General features: G+C 33.1%; 3 protein-coding genes across 5 annotated transcripts; 2 read left to right on the plus strand and 1 right to left on the minus strand.

The window, feature by feature from the left end:
* Positions 1 to 256: 256 nt before the first annotated feature.
* Positions 257 to 1,497, minus strand: LOC132913239 (ATP synthase subunit d, mitochondrial-like). The gene is made up of 3 exons (XM_060971408.1): positions 1,305 to 1,497; positions 726 to 894; positions 257 to 649 (listed from the first exon to the last, which is right to left on the minus strand). The coding sequence occupies exons 1-3, from the start codon at positions 1,418 to 1,420 to the stop codon at positions 410 to 412; spliced, it is 525 nt and encodes a 174-aa protein (XP_060827391.1). The 5' UTR covers positions 1,421 to 1,497; the 3' UTR covers positions 257 to 409.
* A 122-nt stretch (positions 1,498 to 1,619) lies between these two features.
* LOC132913204 (uncharacterized) lies at positions 1,620 to 11,025 on the plus strand. Of its 3 annotated transcripts, XM_060971296.1 has the most exons (9): positions 2,780 to 2,909; positions 3,222 to 3,287; positions 3,455 to 5,078; positions 5,203 to 5,437; positions 5,518 to 5,627; positions 5,723 to 5,969; positions 6,035 to 6,239; positions 6,334 to 6,535; positions 6,631 to 11,025. In XM_060971296.1, exons 2-9 carry the CDS (start codon positions 3,280 to 3,282, stop codon positions 8,407 to 8,409), a joined length of 4,410 nt encoding a protein of 1,469 aa, XP_060827279.1. In that variant the 5' UTR covers positions 2,780 to 2,909; positions 3,222 to 3,279; the 3' UTR covers positions 8,410 to 11,025. The 3 variants fall into 3 exon arrangements, with proteins under 3 accessions (XP_060827277.1, XP_060827279.1, XP_060827278.1); XM_060971294.1 differs by lacking the exon at positions 3,222 to 3,287 and having other exon boundaries at positions 1,620 to 2,909; XM_060971295.1 differs by lacking the exon at positions 2,780 to 2,909 and having other exon boundaries at positions 2,916 to 3,287.
* Positions 11,026 to 11,222: 197 nt separating this feature from the next.
* Positions 11,223 to 13,663, plus strand: LOC132913231 (cytochrome b-c1 complex subunit 2, mitochondrial). Its single transcript, XM_060971398.1, has 7 exons — positions 11,223 to 11,381; positions 11,779 to 11,915; positions 11,993 to 12,184; positions 12,264 to 12,480; positions 12,563 to 12,994; positions 13,062 to 13,283; positions 13,381 to 13,663. Exons 1-7 carry the CDS (start codon positions 11,337 to 11,339, stop codon positions 13,465 to 13,467), a joined length of 1,332 nt encoding a protein of 443 aa, XP_060827381.1. The 5' UTR covers positions 11,223 to 11,336; the 3' UTR covers positions 13,468 to 13,663.
* Positions 13,664 to 13,789: the final 126 nt, after the last annotated feature.

The raw sequence follows: 13,789 nt of genomic DNA on the forward strand, positions 1-13,789 counted from the left end.
TTAGATATGTTATGCATAATTTTTAAAAGCAGTAGTTCTGTAATAAATGGCATAATTTGGAAAAAAAAACATAGTGTAGCAAATTTAACAAATACAGCATTAAAAATAATATGTTAAATTATGATATTTTGTTTACATCATTTTCATAACAATTCAGTACTTAAGAAATATTATTTAACAAATAATAAATTACCAAAGTTAATTTACTTATAGGTTGAGAATATTTTTAACTAAAAGTCGATTATAATGAACAAGATTATGCTTTCAATGTATTTAATATTTTATAACTTTAGTGTCAGAACCTTACTAAATTTTTGTATGAATAGTTTAATAGTATACATTGTTAATAGCTCAATGGAGAAGCTATGATGAATATTACAACAGAACTATAATACATTTCAAGGTAAATTTAATGACCACTGCTGCTTTCTTTTGAATCTTCATTAGAGAAGTTATGTTCTTGAGATTCCTCGTCATGAGGCCAGGTTGTAACTTTATCTGGTAGCATACATCCATCTGGTTTCAAGTCAACATAATCATCCATGGTCATCTCTGAGAATGGTATCATATTGTTTAGCTCATCCAAACTGCTACGTATTTTTTCAATGTCAATATTTACTTCTTGAATGAAACTTTCTATTTTCTTAGCCTGTAACATGTTTAACACTATTTATAAAATTCAATTTATGATATAAAATATAAAATAAACAAAAATATATTATTACGGTTTCACTCTTTGCAGCTTCAATTTCTGCTGTATAATTATCAGCTGGATATGGTATTGATAATGATTCATATTCCTTTTGAAATCTATCTACTAAACCCGGAGTTACAATAACTTTTTTATAATGTGCCCAATCAATTTTTGGTAGAGCTTCTGGATTAGCCATCATACTATAAAATATATATTATATAAATATATTATTTTATTGTCTTATATCTATTTGGATATGCTATATTTTATACAAATATAATAATTTATTCACATTGGTATAAAGTGATTATTTTAAATGACACAACTCTTTCGTTTATTACTTTTTAATCAATTTTCTAACAAGTTATTACTGTAATATACTTATCGCTATTTTGAAATCAGTACTAACAAGGTTAGGTCAGTTTATTTAGATTTATTCATACAAAAATTTAATGAGAAAGAACTACATTAATTTCTATATAATAGGAGAATAGTACATTTTTTAAATCACTCGATCAATCTAAAGTAAGGATTTAATAGGAACATGTGGAAATATTATATAACAGGATAAATGATCGAATAATGCAATGATCTTATGAATTTTACTAACCGTTGTAAATATTTATCAGACTTCGATTTAAAAGCGGCCAAAGCAGCTTTTTCAGCTTCTGGAACTCGCTCAGCGAGAGCAGTCCAATTTATCGCTTTAATTGCTTGTCGTGACATTTCTCTATGACAATTCCTCCGATCCAAACGTAACACAATTCCCGACTGCTGAACAAGTATGAATATATATATTTATGAGCTGGTATGGTTGTATAGACTATACTCATATATATACAGGGCTAATTCTTTTTTACCGATATCGATTAATCGAATTTTCATATATCGAAACGAGATATCGATTATAGAGTACTCGATATACATAAATATTCGATTTAAAGGTATTGTTTCAGTCGATATTTATTCGTTGTAAATTGAAGCATTTAAGCATTAGCAGCATTAGGTAAATGCGAGATACCGTGATAAATAATTACGAATAATTAGCCTTTTTAAACACGTATACAAAAATAGTGAACTATGCAAGAAAAGAAACGTATATAATAAATACGTGTATAACAAATAGAAGAAGCAGCATTCCAGAGAAATCGTTCGTTTACTGATCGAACCAGTTACAAGAATGAGTAAATTGAAAAATTATTTATAAAATATTCACATGTACATATATGTATATTCTTTCTTATCATATTAATATGAATTATGGAATACAACCTTACTCCTTATTGTACGTGCATTTAAACATAATTTACATTGTTTATGTTATAGTTTATTATATATATATTTAAATTGTTCAATTAATTGCAAACACTATAATCATAATTATGGAACAGAATAAATATGAAATTAATAAACAAGAAATTTGATTCAGATATTGTAACGTAAGAAAAAATCATCTAATTAATAAAGAAGACGAACAAATGTATATACTGATCATACACGATACACATACAATTACATATATATGATTATATAGACAAAACGTGAGTTACATATTTGTATTATCTGTGTGTATACTATATATAAATTTATATGCATCTAACACAGGAATGTACACAATCGTGTATGCATATTCACATACATGCATTCTCATGTAAGTACGCGTTCATACATCGAACACGTTAAGTTTGCAGTGATGAAGCGCAACGACAGGATCGATAAAAGAGGAAGATCGTGGTCACGGGGTACATGGGGTATGGAGAAGGAAAGTAGACTAGCGAAAGAATAGAGAGAGTGAAATAGAAATTTAGCGAGTGTTAGTGGATGGGTGATTGCCGGGGTGGCGAGTGACTAGGGTGGGCGGAAAGGGTGGAGTGGGCGGCGATGGTCAGGCGGCGAGCATAAAGAGGATAGGATAATATCGGTGCGCGACCTCCGCGGTAGCTTCAAGTTCGCCGCTTTAATACCGGCAGATCTACGATGTAGTTATGCCGAAGAAAAGTACTAGACATGTGAGAGAGTCGGGGTTAACGAGAAGTTCTTATCATAAAAGCAATAATCTTGGAACCACATCAGAACCAAAAACGAAACACTTTCTAAGCGTCCGGATTGGTCTTACCAACGGCAAACGTTGGCTTTCTCTTAAAAAACGCTTAGGTCTGTCAACGGATGAAGATGTTGCAGTTTACTTGCTGGATCTTGCTGAATCTGTTTCCAGGTAGGATTCCAGATAGATGCTTGTGACAGATTAAATGTACCTCTTTCTTAGTTTTCAATCAAAATATATTTAGACCGACGTTATAAAATATTTTGTTCTGTGCCATAAAAACTGTTTTAATCGATACTTAAACATACGTATCACTCGAAAGCGGGACTTCCCCTCTATCGTGTCCAAATTTTCCCTCGAATCGCCATCTTGTGGGGTTGCTGTCAGAGGGGTGAAAATAATCGATAATTTTTTATTCGTTAAAAATATAGTCGTCAATTTTATCGATTACACTGATTTTCATTGATTTTGATTTTCTTTGAGAACACGGATCGACCGATACAGAAGAAATGTCTATTTTATTTAACTCCAAATACGAAATATGTTCAGGTAAATTAATTTTCACTTAATATTTATAAAAATACTAGTAACCATTGAACGTTTTCTGTCTTAAATTGATTCCCACTTTCTAATTTTTGTGAGACACTATTGTGACATAACACTTCCTTTATAACTATATTTTACATTGCACTCAACTGCATATTTTTGTTTAATAGACACAACCTTAAGTGTAATGGAGAAGAGGAAAAGGAAATGGATCAGAATAAAAAGAGCAAAACGGAATCGATGCAGACTGAAGATTTGATAGAAGATACAAGAGAATTTGTACGTCGAAGTTTAAGGAAACAAAGCAGTGGCACAGTTGTAGAATCTGAATCTCTTTCTGTTGATACAGCACAAACAAAATTGTCCAATGATACTGATGTACATGCCCAGCGTAGCTCAAGATCTAAGCATCATAAGAATAAAGCTAAACATCATAAAGATAAACGGAAAAGAAAAAGGCGTTTTAAAACTGAAAATATTGTTTTGCCACTAGAATCTATTAAACGATCTTCTAGTGATATAACATCAGGAGATGAGGAACAAATTTCCTTTAAAAAAGACAACTCTAGGTCAGCTAGTGAAGTAGAGTCAAAGTCGAATTTAAAAAACAATCTTCGTATTAGTACGAAGACAGCTGAATCTGTTATGTCAAAGACTGAACACATAGATAGCATAGAATATATAGCAAATGTAAATATTAACAAAAATGTACTTTATCATGATATTGGAGATGTCGATATGGAAAGAATTATGATGGTTGGTGACAAAAATGAGCAATCAAGGTCTAATTGTTTAGCAACATCATCAGCTGTTAAGAGTGTAGGTGAAAATGTGGTAGAACAAATCTCAAATGTAACAGATTCAACATCTACCATAGTTTCTCACATTCAATCTAGTGAGACAAAAGATGACAAGAACAGCCCAAGCGGTATGGTATATGTCAATACAAATTCTAGTTGTTCAAATATCAACATAAATACAGATCAAGAAATAGAAGATCGAAAATTGAAAAAGAAACGAAAACGATTAAAATATGATGCTGACGAAGACGATGATGAAAATGCAAAAGAAGATTCATCTGAGGACATTGTAGATGATTTTGTACATAAACATAGGAGAAAAAGGCACAAACATACTAATGAACATAAAAATCGTAAACATCACGATGTGCGGAAAGCACCGCAGGACGGAATAATTGTGCAAGAAGATAAAAATGCTTGTTCTACAATAGATGGTACAACTCCAATTACAATTGAAAAGCTTCAAAATGAAACAAATGTTGAAAGCCTAATGTCTGAGCCACAGAGATTAGCCATTAAAATAAAGCTCTGCCAAGAATGTAATAATCGTCACTTACAAGATGCCTGCCCATTAATAACACCTCAATATGCTATTTCAGATTCTATATCATATGAAAGCTGGTTAAATAAACATAAAGAAAATATGGAAGTTTCAAAGGCTATAAAATCAGATGATCCTATGTCTGAAGGATATGGAAAGATAACAGAAGATAATAATGAATCAGATGATGAATCTTTATTAACTGAACAATGTAAAACAAAAATGAAAACTCAGAAAGAGGAAAAGCAATTAACTGTAGATTTAGATCGGCCATTATATGCTAGAGACTCCCTACCTGAATGTTTTGAATTAAAAATTACCAATTCAGAACATGGACTTGGGATATATGCAAAAAATTCTGTTCCAATGCATGTTAAACTGGGTCCTCTTGTTGGACAACCAGTTAGGGAAATGGATATTCCTGATGATTTTCCCATGAGACACATTTGGGAGGTAAAATCAATGCAATATTTTTTATTTTTTTATGTATAAACTACATTTATTTTAATCATTACACATATATCCTTAAAATGTTCCAATAATAAAACAATATTGTTCTTCTTTCCTCTTTTTTTAGATAGATAATGATGGTAAAGCTTCGTATATAAGTACTACTAATCCATTAAAAAGTAATTGGATTCGTTATATTAGGCCTGCTGAAACAAAAGAGGAAAGAAGCGTAGCTGTAATAACAAAACAGGGAGAACTACACCTTGTTACTACACAGAATATTATGTCAGGAATGGAGCTGACGTATTGGACAGACTCTCAATCTTCTGCATGGACGCGGAAGAATAAAGTAGACAAAACAAGTATAGTATCATCTTTTCAAAATATAAATTAAGTATAAGCAAGCAATATCATTTGTTTAACTTTATTTTCATTTACCCAGATTGTGGAGGATGTAATTTAAATTTTGCCCATCCAATATACTATCGGTTACATTGCTGCATTTTTCATGACACAAATTATAGTTTAACCATAAGAAAATATCATTGCAAGGTAGACAACATTTGAATTACACTTTATATCGACTGTTTCGCATTTTGTATTTTTGAACAAATGTATAGATATATGGATTTATTCCATATTTTTAGGTATGTGGAGCTGCTGTTTTGGGTAAGGATAATATTATGAAACACGCAGCGGAATTACATGCAGGTCGAGGTGCATATCAATGTCAATATTGCAAGAAATTCTTTCTACGTTTGAATTACCTTGAAATGCATCGTACTTATGGATGTGCTCAGAATCCTCAACGTTCAAGACCATTATGCGATTTTTGTGGTCGTAAATTTTGTCAGCCGCAAAAATTAAAAGTGCACATCAAACGAATGCATAACGGTAAGCATTTGTACAGCATGTAAATCTATCAATAAAGATTATTTTCAATTTAAATGAATGTTTAGATATGTCTGAGGTGCTCCGGGAGTTTCAGTGTAAATTATGTCTGAAACTTCTGGGATCTCGTGCTGCTCTTCAACGTCATATGAAAGAAGTTCATCATAAAGACGTAATTGGGGCCGCGACTTGTGATCGATGTGGAAAAATGTTCCAAAATAAGAGTAATCTCAAAATACATATGTTAACACACAGTGGAGTAAAACCATTCAAGTAGGATCGCAATATTCCTGTAGATAATTCATTTCGTATTTCTTTAGTAGATACGATATTGAGGGCTTGTTTTTTTTTTTTTTTTTAATTGCAGGTGTAAAGAAAATGGTTGCAAAGCAGCTTTTACGACTAAACAATGTTTACAATTTCATTACAAAAAAGTACATGGTCTTACAGAAGAAATGATGCCAAAAATCGAACGATCTGTTGCCTATACCTTTGATGCATATAGCGGTGGACTTGTCGAAGATGTCGGTCGTGGAAAAACACCGCGACCTAGTAGAAAAACTTCTCAGGTTTGTTTTTCACCAAAATATATCTTGTCTTATACATTTTCGTAAGATCAAATCGTTTCAAATCACAATATTCGTTTTATAATTTATGATTTCAGCAAGAAAACGATAATAAAATATCTGTGGATGATAGCAAAAATGATTTGAAAGTTGAAACACCAAGTATTTCTACACATTCGAGTATAATCGAGTTTGGTACAAGTCCTACATCCAAGTATAAAATGGAACATAATTCACGAATTACAACGTCTTCGCTTCCGATGGGTGCGTCAATGTCAAGCGGTTTAGAATCGACAGTAGAAGGTGTACGCACAGAAACAGATCTATATAGTACTTCCAGATTACAAAGTAAAGGAAGTAAAAAATGGCTTGGTGAATTCAATCCTCCAATTTCCTCAGATGTAACAGTAGTATCTAATACTATACCTCATTTATCAACAAGTGTTGTTACCGGAAATTCTTACGAGTTTGAAGATACTCGGAAGGAAATTGATGAGAAAGTATCATCATCGACAAACAATAGCAGAAGACAAGATAATATGACTCAAGATATTATAGAGAATGCTAAATTGGGACTTAGTGTTTATAGAAGAACTGAAAGTGCGAATGCTAGCTTGTTAGTTGAAGCTGCTCTTGATGCTGCTGAGCGGGATATAGGAGCAGTAACTAGTCCAATATTGGATGATAATGATCGCGACACAAATCTTTATTCAATATCCAGTCAGCTGCAATCTCCATTACCTCAGAGATCACCAAACCATTTAGAGTCCTATATACAACAACAAGAAGAACTGATATCTCCTGCACCTACGCCAGATAACCGAAATACACCACCCACGCATTTACACGTCGATTATCAACTGCATCGGCCCGTTGATTACATCGGTACACCAAGAACACATAACATTGATCAGTATTTACATCACGAAGAAATACCACGTGTTTCTTCGCCGAACGGTTATATACATATTCAACAAGAGGATTTGGTATCACCTTCAGGAACACCAAACCCCCGATATCAAGACGTGCACCATCACCATCACCACCACCACCACCATCATCATCATCAGGTATCCACAGACAATTTATCTAGTGATGAAGGTGATTCAGTTGTGCAAAATCTCAGTCTCTCCGTGAAAGAGAAATCAATGCAGTTGGATCTATCAACATCATATAAATATGATTCTCTCGACCAAGAGTTCGCTAGAGAAAGAACTAGCTTTGAGCCTCTTGTTCTAAATGGGGAGCTTCAGGGCTTGGATATGTCTGCTAGAGGATTTCATCATACTTTTGGTGTACAGATACAAAACGCACGGTATCATCATCATCATCTGTACGAAATTGCAGAAAGACAAAGTGTTGATCTTAGCAGGACTGGAAGCTATTCGATATCACCTACTCCTCTTCCTGTATCTTCTCAGGTGACATCTGGTTCTTCAGGGGCAGTAGTTCCTCCACCGCCACCACCTCCACCACCGCCACCGCCGCCCCCTCCACCACCACCGCCTCCTCCAGCTCCTCCTCCTCCACCACCGCCTCCACCGCCACCACCACCTCCACCGCCTCCTCCACCCTACCCTCATAGCGATGTTCTCAGGGTTGTAAGTTTAGATCTTACACCCGGTGGACGTCACACTGTAGATCTCACTCTTTCAAGACCACATCACTTACACGGATCCGGTGCACGGGTAATAACGAGTCCTCAACCCGCAGGTTCTGGCAATCCACATATCGTACCTGACGCGGTTGATGGACGAATTCTACCTTCTCCTCCTCCACCGCCTTCCTTGTCAGGGTACAATCCAAGTTATCCTGTAAGTCCTGCTGCGTATCACCCACCAAGACCAGGATACCATCATTATTCCGGTTACTATTAACTAATACAGAGAATTTCAGTACCTTTATCTAACATTTTAAAATACCCACCGAGTAACTTTTCCAATATAATTTTTGCTATAAAACTATTTCAATCGTAAATAATCAAAGAATATGCTATATCACTAAGGTATATATGTCAATATTCCGACATAATATTAAATCTATTTCGTTTCCGTTTTCTCGACACAGAATCATAGAAATTCAAGACCGTGAACTAGTCGAAGTGAAATTAAATTATGAGGATCATTCAAAAAGTTTCCATTCGTGGCGTCGTTTTCACACCATATGCAATATAGACATGAGTAATATCTAACGTTTAGTTACTGAAACATGACCAGACTATCAATGTTGTAACGTATTACAAAACCATAGGCAAGCTTCACAAACAGATCAAGATCAAACGTCTTAGAAAGCTGAACAAAGGTGTTGTGCTTCTCCATGATAAAGTTTGTCCTCATTTAGGAAATGTTCGGTATAAATTGCGGAACAGGAAGTGGAAAATTATGAAGCATCCATTTTAGGCCTCTTTTACGTGTGAACTTCATGTCTTTTATCCCTTGGAGGAAGTCTGAAAAAGCCTGAAATGATCGCAGATCGATTTTCCTCGGCCGCCAAAATGCAAGAAGCTGTCATAGATTAGTTCCGGCGGCAAACATAGGATTACTTTGAGCGAGGTATACTCAGACGCCACGTACGGGAAAATGTTAAATGCCCCTTATAGATAACAAACGACGGAGACCAATTATTGAATGTCGAAACTTTATTTGATCTTTCTTGCACACATATAATAATGGAAAGTCAACGTTAGATACAGTAAAAACTTCTAGAACTTTACCATTCAAATTAAAGTACAACTCTGGAACAGAGATGCGCACAAATATAATAAAATCAGTTATGTTAGATTGTCTAGTTTTTGAGTGGTTTAAAGCACATGGTCGGATTAGTCAACCGGTCGAACGTGATTATCGTAAAAGTGTATAGTAAAAAATGACATGTATCTATTATTTTTGGAGTGAACTTTATTTTTTTAAACTATTTATGAACAAAATTGTAGAAATTCGTTCTGCGATTAGAAGTACAATGCATGATTAGAAAAAACAGATTAGCTTCTCAGTTTCTCAGATCATATATTTATACTACATATGTTCTTTTATACATATAATCATGTAAAATTTGAACATAGTAATCATACTTTTCGTTAACTGGTGGTAGATTTTTTGGGGTAATTTCTACTTTACATGAAATGTTACTTAACTTTCAACATATATATTCTTCTACTTCTTGTTCATTGACAAGAAAGTATTTCTAACACTTGTAACATGTAACGGTAGTTGCCATAAATTTTTGCAACAGTATTTTTCGGACGATTACTCAACGACGTCGACGTTGTCTCTCCTACCATCGTTCTTGTTTTTAAATTTAGATTAAGAATTCATAGTCAGGTTGTCGTATGCAAAGGTAAGAAAATAATAATCGGATAAAGGAGTGAACGAAGAGCTGCGATATTATTAATGCACGTGAAAATTTTTACCTCTCGGGAAACATTGTGAATTGTGATTTTGATCAGTTGTGATAAATCACAATCCGCGAAATAAATCAATCAAGTTGCCTAACGATAGTTATAAGTGTATTTATACATGGTGATAATGACACTTAAACGTTCATTTTTGTTCTAGTCATATTACATTCGTGTTAAAGTAATATTAGTTATTATTATAATATCCTGGGCATTGCAAATGTCGATACCGTAAAAATTGCAACGATTATTTCATTTGCATAAAATACACTCTTTCATCTTTGAAATGTTGTTAAAATAAATATAAGTATTGATTAAGATTGGTAACGATACCAATCAAACTTATTTACAGAGTACATATATATATTAAGATGCATACACACACACATACACACACACATACAAGTAGTTTACAGTTTCTTCAAATCTTTAGGAATCGTTTGCCAGTACCAAAGAATAAGAAATCGTGCAACCTCTGTGCCAAATCAATAAGGACGTTTATCACTATATGTACAGTTTTAATATAAACGCACCGATTATTTTGTATTAAATAAAAATACTCGTAGTATTAATGATAGGTATAAATATACAATTGTATGTATGTATGTATGTATGATGTATGCAAGCGTGCGTGCGTGTGTGTGTGTGTGAGTCTGCGTAAGTGTGTGCATATATATATATATATGCAAGTATGTACATAATTGAATAGATGTGTGTACGTTGCACGTTTTTCTTTTTTATATAATACAATTATAAGTTTTTAATTTCAGAAGTAAATTTCGATCAATTATTTATGTTTTTATTAATGCCATTGATATTTTCTTCTTTTATATTGCGTTTTTGCAATTTAGGGCTTCCTGTTCGCTTTTAATTAGTATTAACACATTTTATATTATTCTTTTCCTTTCAAATAAGGAACAACAGAAGTAGCCAAGAAAATAACAATTTCTTCCCTTCTTCGTGTATTTATATACTACTAGCTACAAGTACACAAAACTTTAAACAACAATGTTCACGAGTACAAATATGACACGGAATACATTTGTATCGGATTTCTTAATATGGCAAGCAAAATTAATAGAATAAACCATAAAAATAATATCACAACGAAAGTTATATTTCCTTCTTGTATCTATTATCATAATAAGAATAACTATGTAGAAATGAAGAAAAGTTATAGTATTATTTATTATCCTCATTTGATCATCGTATTTTCATTTAAAATAATTTAAATTGACGCGCATCTCGCGCTCGCTGAACATAGCGACACCGATTGATATCACAGGAGTTGTTCCCATTTGACGAAACTATATGTAAGCTGGTATATGCTGACTGCGATCTATAGTCTTGTAGTTCAGCAGTGCCATTTCATATTATCCTCTTAAAAAGAGGCTCTCTGGAAAGAAGAAAATGGTTAGCTCAGTTATGCGGTCTTCTTTGCTACGCAATCCTGCGGTAATAATAATTCTCTTTTCTCTATTTTTTAATTGTCAATTGACGTCGTTTCTTATTCATTAAAGTAAGATCAGTCATTTAGCTGTTATGTAAACGACTTGATACTGTTCTGAATGTCAATTTTTGTCGTATTGGTTACATAGAACAAGTTATTAATTAACTATATTAAATAGTTAAAACTATTAAAAAAAACTAAAATCTTCTTTCTCTAATTAAACCAATTTTTTTTCCCCCTTATAACTTTTCAATGGTCATTTTTACAACAGCCTTCTTTAACTATAAGTACATTTTGAGAATGGTTTACTCTTCTAAAATTTCGAAATCTTCTATTAAAGAAATTTAAAAGCATAAAGGTAACTGTTTATTAAGATTAAAAACAAGTTTTATTATGTATTAGGTCAGACATTATGCACTTGCAGCAACCTCACCAAGTTCTTCTGCAGCAACTCCTGAAATTAAAGTTTTAAACAATAATGTTACTGTTGCTGCTTATGATAACAATTCTCCAATTGCACAGGTGTCCATTGTTTTCAGGTATTTGAAATCTAAACAAATTGTTCACATATGTTGATTGTAATATTTCTTTTGTTATATGAATATTTAATGTATAGAGCTGGATCAAGAAATGAAACTTACGATACACAAGGTACAGCACATCATTTGCGGATAGCTGCAGGACTAGGTACCTCTGTTTCAAGTGCTTTTGCCATAACAAGGAATATTCAACAGAATGGTGGAAATTTAATAACCATTCTTGATCGTGAAAGTATTGCGTACACATTGCAGATCACTAGAGACAATCTGTAAAGTTTCTCTTATGTTGCTTTGTTATTAGCATTAAAATAAACTTTTTAATATATGCCATTTCCTTTTTACCAATAGGGCAGATACTCTTCAGTATCTAGAATGTGCTGCTACTAAGCAGGTCTTTAAACCATGGGAAGTACAGGATCAGTTGCCTCGATTAAAATATGAACTTGGTTCTTTATCTGATGCAGCTTTGGTAATTGAATTATTGCATAAAGCAGCTTATCGTAGTGGACTTGGATATTCTCTATTTTCTCCAGAACATCAAGTAGGCAAAATTAATTCGGAAGGTGTAAGTACAATTATCATAAAATAACTTTGACAAATAATGACATATCCTTATTGCTCAAGTATATTTTATTTTTTATTTAAAGCTATTACATTTTGTCAATACTTGGTGCACTGCACCTAGATGCGCAGTTGTTGGCACTGGTGTTTCATTAGCAGAACTTAGCGCTTTGGGATCAAATTTAAGTGTTGGATCGGCAGATAATGCAAATGAACCAACCAAATATTACGCTGGAGAAATTCGTAGAGAAACTGCATCAAGTTTAACTAGTGTAGCAATAGCTGCAGAAGGTGTATCATTGAAAAATGAGAAAGAAGCTTTGGCATGTGCAATACTGCAAAGAGCATCTGGTAATGGACCGAGAGTTAAGTGGGGAAGTACTCCAAGTTCGTTACAGAAACAACTTTCGAGTATTGCAGGATCAGAGCCATTTGGCTTATCAACCTTTAATGCTAGCTATACTGATTCAGGACTTTTCGGTGTCGTATTATGTTCAACACCCGATGTAGTAGGATCTGTAAGTGGTACAAAATTTTATAATTATAATAAATATCATTTTAATATTAATTTTCATGTTACTATAGTTGACAAAAGAAGCTGCTAAATGGTTGAAATCTTTAAAAGTATCTGAAAGTGAGGTTGCTCGTGGTAAAAATATATTAAAAACTGAAGTTTTGGATGCAGCTGATAATGCACTTTGTTTATTGGAAAGTATGCAACAACAAGCTCTGCTTAAAGGGCAAGTCTCCTCGCCAGTATCAATAGCTAATGCCATTGACAATGTTTCCACATCTGATGTTAAAACTGTGCGTATATCAATAATATAATTTTTATTTGCAGGCTATAATACGTTCTTTATATTCTTCAACTGTACTTGTTACATTAACAACAAATATTTTCCAGGTGGCTGACAAACTTGTCAAAGGAAAATTATGCATAGCTGCCCTTGGTAATTTGAAAACTGTACCATATCTTGATGAATTAAAATAAACTTAGTAGCTTTTCGTTCGAAGACACAAATGACACGAAATTGATACCAGTTCTTTCCAACATTGTGAAGATTGAGATTAAGATATATGGAAGTTACCAATCCCGATCGGCACAAGATATTTAATATCCATGTGCATTTTGTTTCAGTAACTGTAACTCTGTAGATATGAATAAAAATAAAAATTGTTTATTTCCAGTTTTACTTTTTATATGCTTTAACGGTGTATGTGTTATTAAATTTGTCATTTATATATACATATTTATATATGAAAATATTTTACAATTTCATTTACATATCAATAATTATAAAAGAAACTATTAA

This window comes from Bombus pascuorum, chromosome 13 (assembly GCF_905332965.1).
Source record: "Bombus pascuorum chromosome 13, iyBomPasc1.1, whole genome shotgun sequence".
NCBI classification, from domain to species: domain Eukaryota; kingdom Metazoa; phylum Arthropoda; class Insecta; order Hymenoptera; family Apidae; genus Bombus; species Bombus pascuorum.

What these genes read in the sequence shown, in the direction of transcription:
- LOC132913239 (XM_060971408.1), bottom strand. Translation starts at nt 1,420, where the DNA reads ATGTCACGACAAGCAATTAAAGCGATAAATTGGACTGCTCTCGCTGAG. An exon ending in TCTGATAAATATTTACAACG is followed by an intron (nt 895 to 1,304) that starts GTTAGTAAAATT and finishes TATATTTTATAG; the next exon opens with TATGATGGCTAATCCAGAAG. An exon ending in AAGCTGCAAAGAGTGAAACC is followed by an intron (nt 650 to 725) that starts GTAATAATATAT and finishes AACATGTTACAG; the next exon opens with GCTAAGAAAATAGAAAGTTT.
- LOC132913204 (XM_060971294.1), top strand. Translation starts at nt 2,680, where the DNA reads ATGCCGAAGAAAAGTACTAGACATGTGAGAGAGTCGGGGTTAACGAGA. An exon ending in GAATAAAGTAGACAAAACAA is followed by an intron (nt 5,438 to 5,517) that starts GTATAGTATCAT and finishes TCATTTACCCAG; the next exon opens with ATTGTGGAGGATGTAATTTA. An exon ending in CTAGTAGAAAAACTTCTCAG is followed by an intron (nt 6,536 to 6,630) that starts GTTTGTTTTTCA and finishes TTATGATTTCAG; the next exon opens with CAAGAAAACGATAATAAAAT.
- LOC132913231 (XM_060971398.1), top strand. Translation starts at nt 11,337, where the DNA reads ATGGTTAGCTCAGTTATGCGGTCTTCTTTGCTACGCAATCCTGCG. An exon ending in CAGGTGTCCATTGTTTTCAG is followed by an intron (nt 11,916 to 11,992) that starts GTATTTGAAATC and finishes TTTAATGTATAG; the next exon opens with AGCTGGATCAAGAAATGAAA. An exon ending in CACCCGATGTAGTAGGATCT is followed by an intron (nt 12,995 to 13,061) that starts GTAAGTGGTACA and finishes ATGTTACTATAG; the next exon opens with TTGACAAAAGAAGCTGCTAA.